Consider the following 17,552-nt stretch of genomic DNA (forward strand, 5'->3'; position numbering starts at 1 on the left):
ACTGTTTTGATATTTTCAACCTTACGGATTATTATTAATTATTCAACTATTTGGGTCCTTGAGGACTTAAAAACATTTCCTTACCTATATCTTTTTGTACGAGAATAAAATCATCCAAAACATTTCTCATCAGACACTTTCTTCCCCCCATTAATATTTTCATTTGCTACTCCGGTTGAAAGATAACCCATCACCCCCCTTCAAGCTTGTGCATTCAAGACATTGTCCCAACGTCCAAGACGATTCCAGGTTTCATTTCTCTAACTTTTCTATATAATTTTATTAATATTACTTTGTATTGGACTCATTCGAAATCCAATCTCTTATATTAAACAAAGATCAATCATGAAGAAAAAAAAAATCATATATCCCAATCCTATTTTATTTTACAATGTTCATTAAGACTATGCCAAATCTATATACATAACACTTTGCAGAAATGGTCAAACAATGTTCATCATAAGAAAAATAAGATTTTTCCTATTCTTCGTTTTTTTTTCCTGTTATAAGAGTTATAGTTGTTTGATATTTTATCATCGATTCATTTCAAAAACTTAATTCGTTACATATTTTCCGGCCTTTTTGGTGAATCCATCCATTTTCATTTCTTGTTTTTACGTTGATTGATTGATCATCAACAGCCATATCACGAATCTCAAAGTGTAGGGTCGACAGGAAGGGGGTCTCTCCCTCTCCTTTGACGGCGGTATTCGGTAACCATATTTTAATTCAATTTGTTGACGTTATAATCATGCATAACTCGTGCGTCTCGATCTAATGTCGCACTACGCGGACCGATTCCTGACTGACTCGTCCACCGGGGGACATCGGACGCGGTCCATAAAGCGAAGACCGTCACGTGCGTCACGTGTCACAGTAGCAGAAGTCGCGTGACTTCGATTCACACCGAGCGAAAGAAGCCGAAACCATCCGTTCGTTTGTTGTCGTTTCGGTTCCAGTTCTCTTCTATCTTCCCTCCACATGAGGGTTTGTGGCGTCGCGTAGTCGAACCCTCTTCCCCGTAACCATCCGTTCTCCGTCGTCGCCTATGACGTCGGATTGATCGCTTTGCTTCGATAACAAGTATGCCCTATCTCTCTCTCTCCCCCCTTCCCTTCGCTCGACTTGTTCTGAGGTATAATAATATCACGGTCCTCTCGGTGACATAGGGTTTCTTGGTTCGAGAAACCCTTTCCTTGCTGACACGGTGAGGACAGGTATTATTGATTTACCTTTTTGCTGGACGCTCTCTTTCTTATTGGAGTTCTTCTTCTCTTTGAATCTTCTGTGGTTTAGTATGTCACATGTGATAGAGTTCGTAGATTGGATCGGTTGTGTTCCGCGATGCCTGTCTGTCTTGTTCGATTTAATTTGTTTATCTCGGATGCCGCACCGCACCAGCTGATTGTTTTCGTAGCTTCGGTCATTCAGGTGGAAGTCTAAACACTTTTCTTGAAGCAACGATCTTTGTTTCGCGATGCTTAACCGTATTAGGGGAGGAGAAAGTGCTTTTCTTTTGGTACGGGAAATAATTCAGTTTGGACTGAAGCTTCTGAGTTTTAATTTGTTTAATCTAGTAGTAAAAGCTATTGTGGGAGACGGGACTCTTCAATTGTCTTGTAAATTGGGAGTATTTGTTCCTGGTGGATGTTTGAGTTTGAAGGCTCCGAATCGCTTAAAAGATTGCTTGGAAATTGCAATTCTTTTTTGGTTTGTTGATGGGCACAGCTAATCCAGATGATATTTGGAGATAGTGATTAAATTTTTGAGTTTGTTGATTCCTGTGGTATTTCATTCATAATTTTGATAGTGCAAAAAAGAAGTTGAGTTTTGAGAAATGTCTTTGTTGGAAGCATTTGTGGGGAAATAGATGAAAACTTTTATCTACTATGAAACTGTCACTCTTATAATGAATTAAGATTTTCCTAAAAGTTTAACAAAAAGATGGAAAAAGGAAACATAGATTTAGTATAGTGGATTTATATCATTTTATCCAAGATTGTAGATCATTTTTATTTGGTTATATGCTGTGAACATGCTACATGGTTGGAGGACTAACTGCAACTGCATGTTGTGTATTTTGCGAGTCACCAACTTAATTGACTGTTTTACACTAAGTAAAGTTGGTCCAGAATATATGCCTAAACCTAAAAGAAGTTACACAAGCCATTACATATGATCACTTTCAAGCAAACTATTTATATTTCTCCATGCATCTGATTGCTTTTATGATGATGTTACATGCCTCCATGAAAATTTGCACAGGTTTCTGATAATTTAATATTAATTAAAGTTGATGATTATGTATGAACAAGATCCCAATCTTGTTCGGTGGGGCCTTCATCTCCTTCTTGAGCCACCTTTGAACTCCGCCTATTGTGCAACCTCCAGTCACGACAGCACGAACGATAGCGGTTTGCATTGTGCCGATGAAAGTGAGTCATGGGAAGCTCGTGATTCTGTAGAAAATGATGAAGTTATTGCTCGTGCTCTTCAGGAAGAACTTTCACAAATTTCTATGGCAGAAGCATCTGGACCTTCACTTGTAACTGAAGAGCAGTTGCAGGAATCTGTTCTTACTCAAAATTGGTTGTCTTCTTCTACCACAGGTAAAAATATTTCAAGTATACAATCATAGAAATTTCCTATCCTGGTACCCAGTTTTTTTTTCTTTGTTCTCTGACTACTTCTCTATTTAAGGTTTCGGTCAACTTGTTCTTTGTTTCTTTTCCCCTCTGCAATCTAGTGGTATATGTTATGTTGTATGCAGGAACTCTAGAAGATTTAGAAAATATGGGAGCCTCTATTTCATGCTCAATCTCCGATGAAAAGTTAAATTGTGGTGAAAATTGCTTATTAGAGCTTGCAGATGACTCCTATACTCTAGATGGTGAAGTATGCAAGAGACTGAATCATATGACTTCTATTCCTGTAAGTTCTGCTGTAGCCTGTGGGGTTTAATAATTTATTGGATGATTATTTGGAGAATCTTGTGTGACTGATCTTGATTTTAAAAGTTCGGCAATTCTTGTGATATGTGATCATAACATACTTGGATTATTTGGAAAAAGATGGTGATAGATCATGGAGAAATAGCATGTGAATAGGCTCAGCTAGGCAAGCTGGAGATATGCCCTAGTTCCTGAAATTCATTGAGAAATTTTATTTTTTTATTAATTTCATTATATTTAAGTTGATAGGACAAAAGATTAATGGAAAGCACATATCTTGTGTTGGTCCTGGATCTTCATATCTTCTCATCGATAAAGCCATCTTGTGGCAGCAAGCAAATGCCCTTATTTTAGCTTGATGCAAGATAAACAATCACTTATATATTCAAGATATACTCAGGTCTCAGTATTTTTTTTATCTGGCATAATTTCTGGGTTAGTCATCTACGTAGATGCCTTTGATAATTAATTCGCTGGAATAATTTTGTGGTGAATATTTAGACTGAATTTATAGGTGTTTTAGTGGGATGATATATGATTCTTTACTTTTGGCTGTTTACCTGTGAAAGCTGAGCATGTCATTTTTTGGTGTGTTTTTTACTTTTTAGACTATTCATCACTTTGAAGTTTGATATGAAGATGCGTATTCTGATCACTCTTTTTATCTTTCATGTAGCATGTTCCAAGGATTAATAAGGGGCTTCCTACAGTTGATGAAGAAATTTCAGATCACCAAAGACTTACTGATCGGTATAGCCTTAAATGATAGCCCTTTATCCTTTATGTGAATCTTCTTGCCTTGTTTTTTCAGCTTTTATTTTCATGGAATCTTTTTTAGGTGTCAAGAAGAGTGGCCCTTCATTTCAACAAATTTGACTATGACTTCAACAAAAGACACCCTTAGTGTCAATATTTTGTTGCAGTTCTTTGGCTTCTTCTGTCTCTTAAATGGACATATGTGTAATGAAAAGATATTTGCTAGAAATTTTCTCAAGATAACTTGCATGTGTATGGCTTTGTGAATAGGACTTCTGCATGGTTTTTAAAAACATAAATCTGAAGTTGGTTGTTTGCTTTTTCCTAAGGAAAAACTGTCAAAAGCTGAGCAACCAAGTGCTTAAGCATCCACCACCTGACATGTTATTGCCAAAGTTAAATGACTAGGAGAAATTTTTTATGCTTATGCTGTCTCAGGAAACTGGATGACAGATGATTTTTACTGCCTATCGTTAGGCCAATAATTTAGCTCATTGGTATAGTGTTTATCGCACATTGCTGTCGTTCGGATGATTCTCATTTATGTTATTTATTTTGTTGACCCCCTGTGACTACGCTGCTGCACTGCAGGCTAAGGTTGTATGATTTGGTTGATCTAAAGGTTCAAGGGGATGGTAACTGTCAGGTTAGTTTTTTTGACAGGTACATCTTTCTGTTTATGTGATCATGTCCTATATTGTGTATCAATTCTAGGTTTTAACTATCTAAGTTTGCATATGTTTCCTTGGAAGAAATCCCATTTCAGTAGCATTTATTAACAGTTATGTAGAGTCAATAGGTTTCCTGGGTTCCATATTTTGTGTTCTTGTCAATGACACTGAAAAATGGTTACTAAAAGTGATGTACAGCTGCTACATATTTGCGAGCATCTACTGCTATTGTTCTTACTATTATAACTTCTACAGTTTCAATCTCAATTCTTTTGGCTCTAAAAGCATCTTTTGCATGAGTTTTTGTAATGAAATAATTGACATTTATGAATGCATCTATAAGTGTTAAAATTGAGGCTGGCTGGCACCTGTTAAGTGATCAAACATCTTTTGAGAAAAAAAAGCTGAAAAGAAACCACAGCCTGCCTTGGCCAATGACTGCTGCAATGCTTATTGCTACCTATCTAAATTTACTTCATTATCATTACTTAACCTTGACTTTGGCTGTTTTTTATGTGGGCATCAGAACTGCCTTACCACTTCTTGTGCCTCCCCTTGGAGTAATCCACTTCTGTTACCGAGCCTATGGACGTTAATATTGGCTTCCAGCTGGTTTCTCATTTAAAATTGAACTATGATGATCAAACTTCTCTGTTGTTATAACCTCAAAATCTTTGGTGAAAAGTAGGTGTTGGAGTGTTACCATAAATTTTTTCATGATTATACTGCTGTAAATGTTATAAATTACAGATCTTGAATTTTTGCTAGCATCTCATTGTACTAATTTGATTTTCTGACTTCTAAGATTCTGCCATGAAGTTTTATATTTTCTGCTGATATGTAGATGTAGTTTAGTTTGCATGACAAACCAGTTGTAGTTATAGTGCTTTTCATGGGCATGAAACTTATGGAATGCATGCATTGGCTCTTGCTGCAGTCTCTGTCTAGCATGTCTCTGTTATGAGTAACAGATGAAATTTCATGGTCCATTTTGATACTTTGCTGATCCCATGTAATAAGTGTCTTTGCTGTGAACTTTTAGCTCTGAAATTGGAGTTACTCTATTAATAAGACTACTGATATTTCTTGAACCTAATATCTTTCCAGTTCCGAGCACTCGCTGATCAATTGTATCGTAGTCCTGAACACCACAAGTTTGTGAGACAACAAGTTGTTGATCAGGTTGGCACATGCATCTTTTCTATATCATCCTTTGATTCTTTTTCTTCTCCTCCTAAATGTTTCGTTGGTTCATATTTATCTTGGTTCTTTTCCTTCCTTCTTTTCTGAATTAGTTGTTCTGATAGACTTCTTTTAATGGACCTCAGCTTAGATCTCATCCTGAGATCTACGATGGATATGTACCTATGTCATATGATGATTATCTCAAGAAGATGTCCAAGTATGTTGCTTTCTTTATCTAGCATTTTGTTTAAATATGGAGATACATTATTCAGTAGCTATTAACAATCCTGTTTTTCCTGGACCTGATGGAGAACAGGAATGGGGAATGGGGAGACCATGTCACATTGCAGGCTGCTGCTGATTCAGTATGTGTGATTAAGTTCCTTTAAAGCATATTATCTTCCCTCATGCTATTTTCAGACTATTTAAACTTTTGATTACTTCAATTGGACACGAATTTCCTGAAACTACTATAGTAGCAAACTGTCAGGCAGGAAGCTGTGATTGTAGAATTACCGGGAATTTAAGAACATTCATGCAATATGTTATGATGATTATCTAATAAAGCACAACTATTATAACCCAAATCTATACTAAGGGCATCCTATTGGCATAGGCTTTTGCTTGCTTATGAAATTGTAGAAATCTGACATAAGTTTGCCATTTCACTGGATATTCTGAATAATGGTTTTTTATTGTTTGATACATCTCATGTTTTGGTTTTTTCTTAATATTCCATGCATAATATTCCTCATTTCCTGTTTGTGTTATCTAATGCTCACAGAATTCCATTATCTTTTGCAGTATGGTGTTAAAATATTTATTCTAACATCCTTCAAGGATACCTGCTACATTGAGATTCTTCCTAGTGTTGAGAAGTCTAAACGAGGTACAGTCTGCTTCATCGGATCTATAATTCAAGAATAGTTTAAGCCTTTGCCGCATTGTTCTGTCTGCTGGTGGAACTTCTTAGGCCCACTTGTTGACTGTTGACCAAGAGATGGGATCCACATATTTGATGGAAGAGGTCTTATGACTCTGTTCTAGCAATGTAAATCTCAACTTATTATTATTATTTTGTGCAGTCATATGTTTAAGCTTTTGGGCTGAGGTGCACTACAACTCGATCTATCCTGAAGGAGGTTAGCCATCTCTTCATATGTTGTGCCGCTGTAACTCTGTTTGCTTAGAGTAATGTATTCGTTTCTTGTGGCTCTCTACATGTAAAGACTGTCGGGAACTATTTCAGTTGCCTACATAATTTCCTGTTTGACATCAATTTAGAATACCATATTAAACGTTGACACCAAACTCAGTGTCAAAAAGTGACCTTTGGGTTCCATGCATCGTCCGAGATGTGTGGTGGTTGTCAGATACTAAAGTTAAACTGCTGCTAATTGCGTAATTCTTTTCTTATTTATATTTGCTTGATGTGCAGAGTTGCCAGTTTTGGAGGGTAGGAATAAGAAAAGGTGGTGGCACTTCGGGTTCTGATATGCATGATGTTGCTCCGTGGTGGGAAGGTGAGAAGCTGATTTAAGGAAGAGAATTGCATGAGCAATCCCAAACTTGTTCTTTGTCCTCCTACACATCCCTGTACAGACTAACACATTCTTTATGGACGTCAGTCATATGTTAACATCGATACGGTTGATATTTAAAGGAGTCATTGATCATGACTGTGCATCATCTTCTGTTCTTTCTTCGTCCTGTATTGGTTTGGGTACAATTCATCTGTTCTGTTTTCCCAATACTGAGTAGTCGTTCATCTTTTATATTAGATCGAATGATGTAAATCAAAACAGTTGTTTCTGTTCGGACAGTATATTTTCTTGGTTGGAATCTTCTGGAAACCCCGCCCCTCCCTCTCTTCCTCCCAAACCCTTATTCGCACTCTCGCTAGCCCCTTCCGCCTAAGCCTCCCGATTTCCGCTGAGAAATGGCCGCCACAAACTCTCTCCACCGCCTCCATTCTTCTCTACCCCTCGTCGTGGGACGCGTTTGAAGCTACTTGCCTGCTTCTGCTCCGGTGTTTACTTCAGAAGAGAATTCTGTTTTTTTTTTTTTTTTTTTCTGAGATCTCGTATTGATTCGTGGTGAAACGGGAGAGTCCGCGGAGGGCGTCTCGCATTGACAGCCAGGGTTGAAGATTTCGCCATTGATCGGAGAACTTGGCAATGCAGACGGTGTTACCCTCGGCTCTAGAGGTGCTCGATGAACCTACATTCCCTTTCTTTCTATTTGCGGCTTCGTAGTTATCATCCATCATGAATTTAGTGTCTGAAGTCCGGAGTGCTATCGCTTTCTTGACGTAATTTTTTTGTCTGTACGTAAATATTGGTCCCTCGATGAGAAAAAGATTTTAAATCTTCACTGAGCATGAATCTTATCGAATGTTTTGACCTCAAATCGTGTCTGATTCGTAGTTCACCAATTCTCATGTTGCATCGGCTAGTGGAATTTATAATGCATAAACCTACTAATTTGAGGTTTTGCTTGTTGATTGTATGAATTCCTGGCTACCATCATGGTTCGAACTTTTCACGCGGCAGCTTAGGTTCATATCCTGTCGTCCTATGAATCACAAGGAGGAACGTTGTGTTGGATGTGGGTGGGGCTCCAAAAGTGGTTAATGATGGGGTCATTGTTCCTCTTGCAGATCCAATTGGGAACACTGGTGCTGCTTTGATTCACTAAGTGTGCCAATTGTTCTGCAAAATTAGATCTCTGCACCTAAACTAGCTAATTTGTTATTTGAGGTACTTGTGTAAAACCTGGGTATGAGGCACACACTTTTCTTTAAAATGAAGGTTGATAGCAAGACAAAATACTCTGCTGGAGATGGCAACACAATTGCATCAGTTCTGCATGTGAAATCATCAAGTAGGGTTTGTTGAATGTTACTTTTGGTACGTATGTCCATCAAGATGGGAATTGACAGAACTGTTAGTGTTATAAATTGTTCAAATTAAAAAGAAAAAAGAATTTCTTTTCAAAAGATTTATTTGAAAAGGTGATTTCTTTTGTAGTTATTTTGATAGTTATTTTTCAAAGGTTATCTTTTGAGAAAATATCTATAAATAGGTATTTGAGGGTAAATTATGAATACATCTCTTTTATACTCTTCTTCTTTGCTCTCCAAGTGATTGAATTAGACATTCTCTAATTTCTCTTTGAAGATTCTTTATTGTTTGCTCAATACAGATCTTCTAAAGACTTGTCATTATTCATAAAACTATTTGCATCAAACCCATAGCAATCTTATTGAGAAGAGGGTGCAAATATCGTTTTTAGGAAAATGTTTATACATGTTTCAAGCCTAAATATATTTCCTATAGTATTCTTGATCTTGTGTTTGTTATTTGTTTCCATAGTGTTTTCATCATCTTCTTTGTCATATTTTTCCAACAATCTAAAAACGATATTTTGTGAGTTTATACAAATTTATCATGGAGGCCACAAATACCATCAAATTATTGAATCAAGATTTTGTTCGTTTGGATCGTTTTGATATAACAAATTTTACTTGTTGGCAAGACAAGATGAAGTTCATGTTGACTGCTTTGAAGATCTTCTATGTGCTTGATCCAAATCTTCAATCAATTCTCGATCCAACCGACGATGACACCGATGAAATCAAGGCTGAACAAAAGAAGAGAAATGAAGATGAAGTCATGTGTAGAGGACACATTCTCAAAGCAATTTGGAATGCTTTAGAATTCAAGTATCATGCCGAGGAAGAAGGTACAAAGAAATTTTTAATTTCTAAATATTTTGATTACAAATTTGTGGATGACAAGTCAATCTTAGCACAAGTGTATGAGTTGCAGGTCATTGTTAATCAATTTAAGACTGAAAAAATCGAACTTCCTGAACCTTTTCAAGTAGGAGCTATAATAGCCAAGTTGCTTTTATCTTGGAAAGGGTATAGGAAGAAGATTTTGCACGACTCCAAGAATATCACTTTGGAGTAAATTCAAAAACATCTTCGAATCGAGGAGGAATCGAGAATAAGAGACAAGAGTGAGAACTCTTTTGGCAATATAAAAACAAATGTTGTGAATCAGTCTGAGAATTCCAACAAAGGCAAGCAAAACAAGGAGAATCAGTTTGGCCCCAAAAGGGATCAAAGAAAATTTAAGAAGCCAAAGAGTGGAGGTTGTTTTGTTTGTGGAAAAACCTGATCATTTTGCTAGGGATTGTAGATTTAAAAAAAGGTCAGAAACCGGAAGTCAACTTCGTTGAGGGAGATGATAATATAATCGCTACGGTGAGCGAAGTGAATGTCATATTTGGCAAGGTTTCTAGTTGGTGGTATGATACTTATGCTACCGTCCATGTTTGCTATGATAAGGCACTCTTCAAGACTTACAAAGAAGTCACAGAAGGGCAAAAGATTCAAATGGGAAATGAAGTTCGTTCTAAGGTGATTGTTAAGGGAAATGTGGAACTCACTTTCACTTCGGGAAAGAAAGTCACTCTTACTAATGTTCTTCATGTACCAGATATGAGTAGAAATTTAGTGAGTGAGAATCTCCTTAGCAAACCTGAAATTAAATCTGTATTTGAATCTGGGAAGTTAATTTTATCCCGTAATGGAACTTTTGTTGGAAAAGGCTATTCCGCTGAGGGAATAGTCAAATTATCTATTGTTGATAATGATTCTAAATTTAATAAAGATGTTGCTTTTATTTATATTGTTGATTCTTATTCATTATGGCATGATAGATTAGCATATATTGGAACTAGCACCATTAGAAGAATGGTTAAGTGTGGCTTAATAAATTATCATTTTGATGATCTTAATAAATGTGAAATTTGTGTTAAATCAAAGATGATGAAGAAACCCTTCAAAAGTATTGAAAGATATACTAATTTGTTAGACTTAATACATTCTGATATATGTGAATTAAATGACATATTAACAAGAGGAGGTAATAGATATTTCATTACTTTTATAGATGATATGTCTAGATTCACATATGTGTACTTATTGAAACATAAAAATGATGCTTTTAATGCTTTTAAGGCATATAAAGCAGAAGTTGAAAATCAATTAGGGAAGAAAATTAAAGTTTTAAGAAGTGATAGAGGAGGAGAATACTTTCCTAATGAATTTAACTTGTTTTGTGACCAACATGGTATAATTCATAAATGTTCAGCACCTAGAACATCTGAGCAAAATGGATTAGCAGAAAGAAAGAATAAAACTTATCTAGAGATGATTAATGCTATGTTGTTGTATGCTGAATTATCTTATAATTTATGGAGAGAAGCTTTATTGGCTACATATCATATTTTAAATAGAATTCCCTTTAAAAAGAATAAGATCTCTCCATATGAGTTATGGAAATGAAGACAACCTAACATTTGTTATTTTAAAGTATGGGGGTCTCTTGCATATTGTAAGAATAATGATCCTCAAAGGACAAAGTTGGGACCTAGAGGAATCAAATGGGCATTTATAGGCTATGCCTCAAATAGTAAAGCATATAGACTTCTTAATTTGAAGTCTAATATCATAATAGAATCTTGAGATGTGAAGTTCTTTGAACATTTAATTACTTCAAGTAATAATGTTCGTCCTCCAACTAGTGAAGAGTCACCAGTGGAGACATCTCAAAAGGTTGGTAAGCAACCTAATATTCCTTTGATTGGACATCAATCAAGTTCACAAGAGGTTGGAGAGCAATCTCATGAATTAAGGAGAAGCACTCATGTACGAAAAGCAAAAAACATTAAGATTGGATGAGATTGATTCTTAAAGTATTTCTTTTTATCTTGTAGAAGGAACTAATGAGAGAGTCTTAAAAACAATTCCTCTTATTTACAAGTGGAAGATGATCCTAAAACGTTTAAAGAAGCTATAGCCTTTTGTGATGCTGCTTTTTGGAAATATATTATTAATGATGAGATGGATTCTATTATGTCAAACCATACTTGGGAACTTGTCAATTTACCTTTTGCCTCTAAACCTATTAGTTGTAGATAGGTATTTTGTAGGAAGTATCATACAAATGGTACTCTCCAAACGTTCAAAGCAAGGTTAGTTGCTAAAGGATTTCAACAAAAGGAATGAATAGATTATTTTAACACATATGCTCCTGTGACTAGGATCACATCTATTAGAATTGTTTTTGCTTTAGCATCAATTTTTGATCTTTATGTTCATCAAATGGATGTCAAAACGACATTTCTAAATGGAGACCTCGATGAGAAGGTATATATAGAATAACCCGAAGGTTTTGTTCTACCGGGAAATGAACATAAAGTGTATAAAATTATTAAGTCATTATATGGTTTAAAGCAGGCTCCAAAACAGTGGCATGAGAAATTTGATGCAATAATTCTTTCTAATGGATTTGTTCATAATATTACAGATAAATATGTTTATCTCAAAACTTATTATGACTATATGGTGATAGTTTGTTTTTATGTTGATGATATGCTAATAGTGAGCAACGACATGAAAAGTATTGTAGAAACAAAGAGGTTTCTATCTTCAACATTTAAGATGAAAGATCTTGGGCAAGTTGATACTATACTAGGTATCAAGATAAAAAGAAATAGTGGGGGATATGTTTTGAGTCAAACTCATTACATAGAGAAAGTATCGGAGAAATTCAGTCACTTAAAAATCAAAGAAGCAAATACCTTGTTTGACCCAAGTATCAAATTAGTCAAGAATGTTGGAAGAACAGTTGCTCAATTAGAATATTCAAGTGCTATAGGAAGTCTTATGCATGGTATGCAATTTTGAATGGTACCGTCCGGTATGGGCGGTACGTACCGGTCCGATGACATACCAGTACGCAGACCGCCCGCTACCGGACGGACCGTGCTACAGTAATACACTGTAGCAGTGTCACAGTGCCACAGTAAGAGGAAATCACTCGGTAAGCCCTGGTGTACCGTTCGGTGGCGCTATTTCTTGGAAGAGCAAGAAACAAACGTGTATAACTCACTCAACTATGGAATCAGAATTTGTTGCTCTAGCAGATGCAGGAAAGGAGACTGAATGATTGAGGGGCTTTCTATTAGAAATTCCATTGACTTCTAAGAGTGTGAATTCAATTTCTATACTTTATGATAGTCAAGCCACTTTAGCTTGTGCGTATAGTAAAATATATAATGGAAAGTCAAGACATATAAGTCTTAGACATGATTATGTGAGGAGATTAATCAAGAGTGAGATTATTTCACTCACATTTGTGAAAATAAGTGAGAATTTGGCTGATCCATTCACCAAACCTATTACAAGAGAAGTTGTAAGATCAACATCAAAATGGATGGAGCTAAAACTCCTTGAATAAAAGATCCACCAATGATAGCAACCATACTCAACATTGTGAAATGAGTAATGAAGAGTTCAAAAGGTAAGAACAAGTCATTGACATGTGGAGTGGTTCAGCACTTTGAAATATTTTACGAGTCTCATCTAAAGATGTTAAAGTGCTGGTTGTCACCGAATGAGGGTTGAGTTAATTATACTCTTAATGAAGTTCAATCAAGTTAGGACAATTATCTCAAAGAGTGATAAAGATACTATAAGAACTTCACCTATATGAACTTAGAAGTGGTACCGCTTCGATTGAGAGTTGAAGTTTTCTCTCATAAAAGTTCATGAACTTGAATGAGTCCAAGACCATATTAGGGTTGAGCGAGATTTTATGAGGAATACAAGGATGTTGTATTTATGTGTGTGGTATCACTGGTGTTGTCATTAGGAACAACAAATTCAAAGCTTTTATGCTATTTGAGATTTCGACTTCACTTTGTGATGCTTACACTAAGGTAATATTCAAATCAAAAAATATATTACTTTATTCATAAATATTATTTAATCACTTGGAGAAAATTTTAAATTTGAACAAGTGGGGGATTGTTATAAATTGTTCAAATTAAAAGGAAAAAAGAATTTCTTTTCAAAATATTTATTTGAAAATGTGGTTTCTTTTGTAGTTATTTTGGTAGTTATTTTTCAAAGATCGTGTCTTTTAAGAAAATATCTATAAATATGTATTTGAGGGTAAATTATGGATATATCTCTTTCATACTCTTCTTCTTTACTCTCCAAGTGATTGAATTAGACATTCTCTAATTCCTCTTTGAAGATTCTTTATTGTTTGCTCAATACAGATCTTCTAAAGGCTTGTCATTATTCAAAAAACTATTTGCATCAAACCCATAGCAATCTTATTGAGAAGAGGGTGCAAATATCATTTTTAGAAAAATGTTTATACACATTTCAAGCCTAAATATATTTCCTATAGTATTCTTGATCTTGTGTTTGTTATTTGTTTCCATAGTGTTTTTATCATCTTCTTTGTCGTATTTTTTCCAACAATCTAAAAACGATATTTTATGAGTTTATACAAATTTACCATGGAGGTCACAAATACCATCAAATTATTGAATCAAGATTTTGTTCGTTTGGATCGTTTTGATAGAACAAATTTTACTCGTTGGCAAGACAAGATGAAGTTCATGTTGACTGCTTTGAAAATTTTCTATGTGTTTGATCCAAATCTTCAATCAATTCTTGATCCAACCGACGATGACACCGATGAAGTCAAGGTTGAACAAAAGAAGAGAAATGAAGATGAAGTCATATGTAGAGGACACATTCTTAATGCTCAATGTGTAGAGGACACATTCTCAAAGCAATTTGGAATGCTTTGGAATTCAAGTATCATGCCCAGGAAGAAGGTATAAAGAAATTTTTAATTTCTAAATATTTTGATTACAAGTCTGTGGATGACAAGTCAATCTTGGCACAAGTGCATGAGTTGCAGATCATTATTAATCAATTGAAGGCTGAAAAAATCGAACTTCCTTAACCTTTTCAAGTAGGGGCTATAATAGTCAAGTTGCCTTCATCTTAGAAAGGGTATAAGAAGAAGATTTTTCACGACTCCAACGATATCACTTTGGAGTAAATTCAAAAACATCTTCGAATCGAGGAGGAATCGAGAATGAGAGACAAGAGTGAGTACTCTTTTGACAATATAAAAACAAATGTTGTGAATTAGCCTAAGAATTCCAATAAAGGCAAGCAAAACATAGAGAATCATTTTGGCCCCAAAAGGGATCAAAGAAAATTTAAGAAGCCAAAGAGTGGAGGCTGTTTTGTTTGTGGAAAAACTTGATCATTTTGCTATGGATTGTAGATTTAAAAAAGGTCGGAAACCGGAAGTCAACTTCGTTGAGGGAGATGATAATATAATCGCTATGGTGAGCGAAATGAATGTCATATTTGGTAAGGTTTTTAGTTGGTGGTATGATACTTATGCTACCGTCCATGTTTGCTATGATAAGTCACTCTTCAAGACTTACAAAGAAGTCATAGAAGGGCAAGAGATTCAAATGGGAAATGAAGTTCATTCTAAGGTGATTGGTAAGGGAAATGTGGAACTCACTTTCACTTCGGGAAAGAAAGTCACTCTTACTAATGTTCTTCATGTACCAGATATGAGTAGAAATTTAGTGAGTGAGAATCTCCTTAACAAACCTGGAATTAAATCTGTATTTGAATCCGGGAAGTTAATTCTATCCCGTAATGAAACTTTTGTTGGAAAAGGCTATTCCGCTGAGGGAATAGTCAAATTATCTATTGTTGATAATGATTCTAAATTTAATAAAGATGTTGCTTTTATTTATATTGTTGATTCTTATTCATTATGACATGATAGATTAGCACATATTGGAACTAGCACCATTAGAAGAATGGTTAAGTGTGGCTTAATAAATTATCATTTTGATGATCTTAATAAATATGAAATTTATGTTAAATTAAAGATGATGAAGAAACCCTTCAAAAGTGTTGAAAGATATACTAATTTGTTAGACTTAATACATTATGATATATGTGAATTAAATGACATATTAACAAGAGGAGGTAATAGATATTTCATTCTTTTTATAGATGAAAGGTCTAGATTCACATATGTGTACTTATTGAAACATAAAAATGATGTTTTTAATACTTTTAAGGCATATAAAGCAGAAGTTGAAAATCAATTAGGGAAGAAAATTAAAGCTTTAAGAAGTGATAAAAGAGGAGAATACTTTCCTAATGAATTTAACTTGTTTTGTGACTAACATGGCATAATTCATGAATGTTCAACACCTAAAACACCTGAGCAAAATGGATTAGCAGAAAGAAAGAATATAACTTTTCTAGAGATGATTAATGCTATGTTGTTGCATGCTGAATTATCTTATAATTTGTGGAGAGAAGTTTTATTGGCTACATATCATATTTTAAATAGAATTCTCTTTAAAAAGAATAAGATCTCTCCATATGAGTTATGAAAATGAAGACAACCTAACATTGGTTATTTTAAAAGTGTGGGGGTCTCTTGCATATTGTAAGAATAATGATCCTCAAAAGATAAAGTCGGGACCTAGAGGAATCAAATGTGCATTTATAGGCTATGCCTCAAATACCAAAGCATATAGACTTCTTAATTTGAAGTCTAATATCATAATAGAATCTTGAGATGTGAAGTTCTTTGAACATTTAATGACTTCAAGTAATAATGTTTGTCCTCCGACTAGTGAAGAGTCACCAATGAAAACATTTCAAAAGGTTGGTGAGCAACCTAATATTCCTTTGATTGGACATCAATCAAGTTCATAAGAGGTTGAAGAGCAATCTCATGAATTAAGGAAAAGCACTCGTGTACGAAAAGCAAAAAACATTAAGATTGGATGAGATTGATTCTTAAAGTATTTCTTTTTACCATGTAGAAGGAACTAATGAGAGAGTCTTAAAAATAATTCCTCTTGTTTTACAAGTGGAAGATGATCCTAAAACGTTTAAAGAAGCTATAGCCTCTTGTGATGCTGCTTTTTGGAAATATGTTATTAATGATGAGATGGATTCTATTATGTCAAACCACACTTGGGAACTTGTCGATTTACCTTTTGCCTCTAAACCTATTAGTTGTAGATGGGTATTTTGTAGGAAGTATCATACAAATGGTACTCTCCAAACGTTCAAAGCAAGGTTAGTTGCTAAAGGATTTCGACAAAAGGAATGAATAGATTATTTTGACACATATGCTCCTGTGGCTAGGATCACATCTATTAGAATTGTTTTTGCTTTAGCATCAATTTTTGATCTTTATGTTCATCAAATGGATGTCAAAATGATATTTCTAAATGGAGACCTCGATGAGAAGGTATATATGGAACAACCCGAAGGTTTTGTTCTACCGGGAAATGAACATAAAGTGTATAAAATTATTAAGTCATTATATGGTTTAAAGCAGGCTCCAAAACAGTGGCATGAGAAATTTGATGCAATAATTCTTTCTAATGGATTTGTTCATAATATTACAGATAAATATGTTTATCTCAAAACTTATTATGACTATATGGTGATAGATTGTTTTTATGTTGATGATATGCTAATAGTGAGCAACGACATGAAAGGTATTGTAGAAACAAAGAGGTTTCTATCTTCAACATTTAAGATGAAAGATCTTGGGTAAGTTGATACTATACTAGGTATCAAGGTAAAAAGAAATAGTGAGAGATATGTTTTGAGTCAAACTCATTACATAGAGAAAGTACTGGAGAAATTCAGTCACTTAAAAATCAAAGAAGCAAATACCCCGTTTGACCCGAGTATCAAATTAGTCAAGAATGTTGGAAGAACAGTTGCTCAATTAGAATATTCAAGTTCTATAAGAAGTCTTATGCATGGTATGCAATTTCGAATGGTACCGCCCGGTATGGGCGGTACGTACCGGTCTGACGACATACCGGTACGTGGACCACCGGCTATCGGATGGACCGTGCTACAGTGCTACAGTGTATTGTCACAGTGCCACAGTAAGAGGAAATCGCTCGGTAAGCCCTGGTGTACCGTTCGGTGGCGCTATTTCTTGGAAGAGCAAGAAACAAACATGTATAACTCACTTAACTATGGAATCAGAATTTGTTGCTCTAGCAGATGCAGGAAAGGCGGCTGAATGGTTGA

General features: G+C 35.1%; 1 protein-coding gene across 1 annotated transcript; it reads left to right on the forward strand.

Annotated features, from left to right (window-relative positions):
* The first annotated feature begins 1,496 nt into the window (after positions 1–1,496).
* LOC135587485 (OVARIAN TUMOR DOMAIN-containing deubiquitinating enzyme 9-like) lies at positions 1,497–7,239 on the forward strand. Its single transcript, XM_065078969.1, has 11 exons — positions 1,497–1,519; positions 2,316–2,609; positions 2,771–2,931; positions 3,628–3,701; positions 4,299–4,353; positions 5,486–5,560; positions 5,707–5,780; positions 5,880–5,928; positions 6,368–6,452; positions 6,649–6,705; positions 7,002–7,239. Exons 2-11 carry the CDS (start codon positions 2,519–2,521, stop codon positions 7,055–7,057), a joined length of 777 nt encoding a protein of 258 aa, XP_064935041.1. The 5' UTR covers positions 1,497–1,519; positions 2,316–2,518; the 3' UTR covers positions 7,058–7,239.
* Positions 7,240–17,552: the final 10,313 nt, after the last annotated feature.

Source organism: Musa acuminata, chromosome BXJ1-8 (genome assembly GCF_036884655.1).
Source record: "Musa acuminata AAA Group cultivar baxijiao chromosome BXJ1-8, Cavendish_Baxijiao_AAA, whole genome shotgun sequence".
In the NCBI taxonomy this organism is placed as follows: domain Eukaryota; kingdom Viridiplantae; phylum Streptophyta; class Magnoliopsida; order Zingiberales; family Musaceae; genus Musa; species Musa acuminata.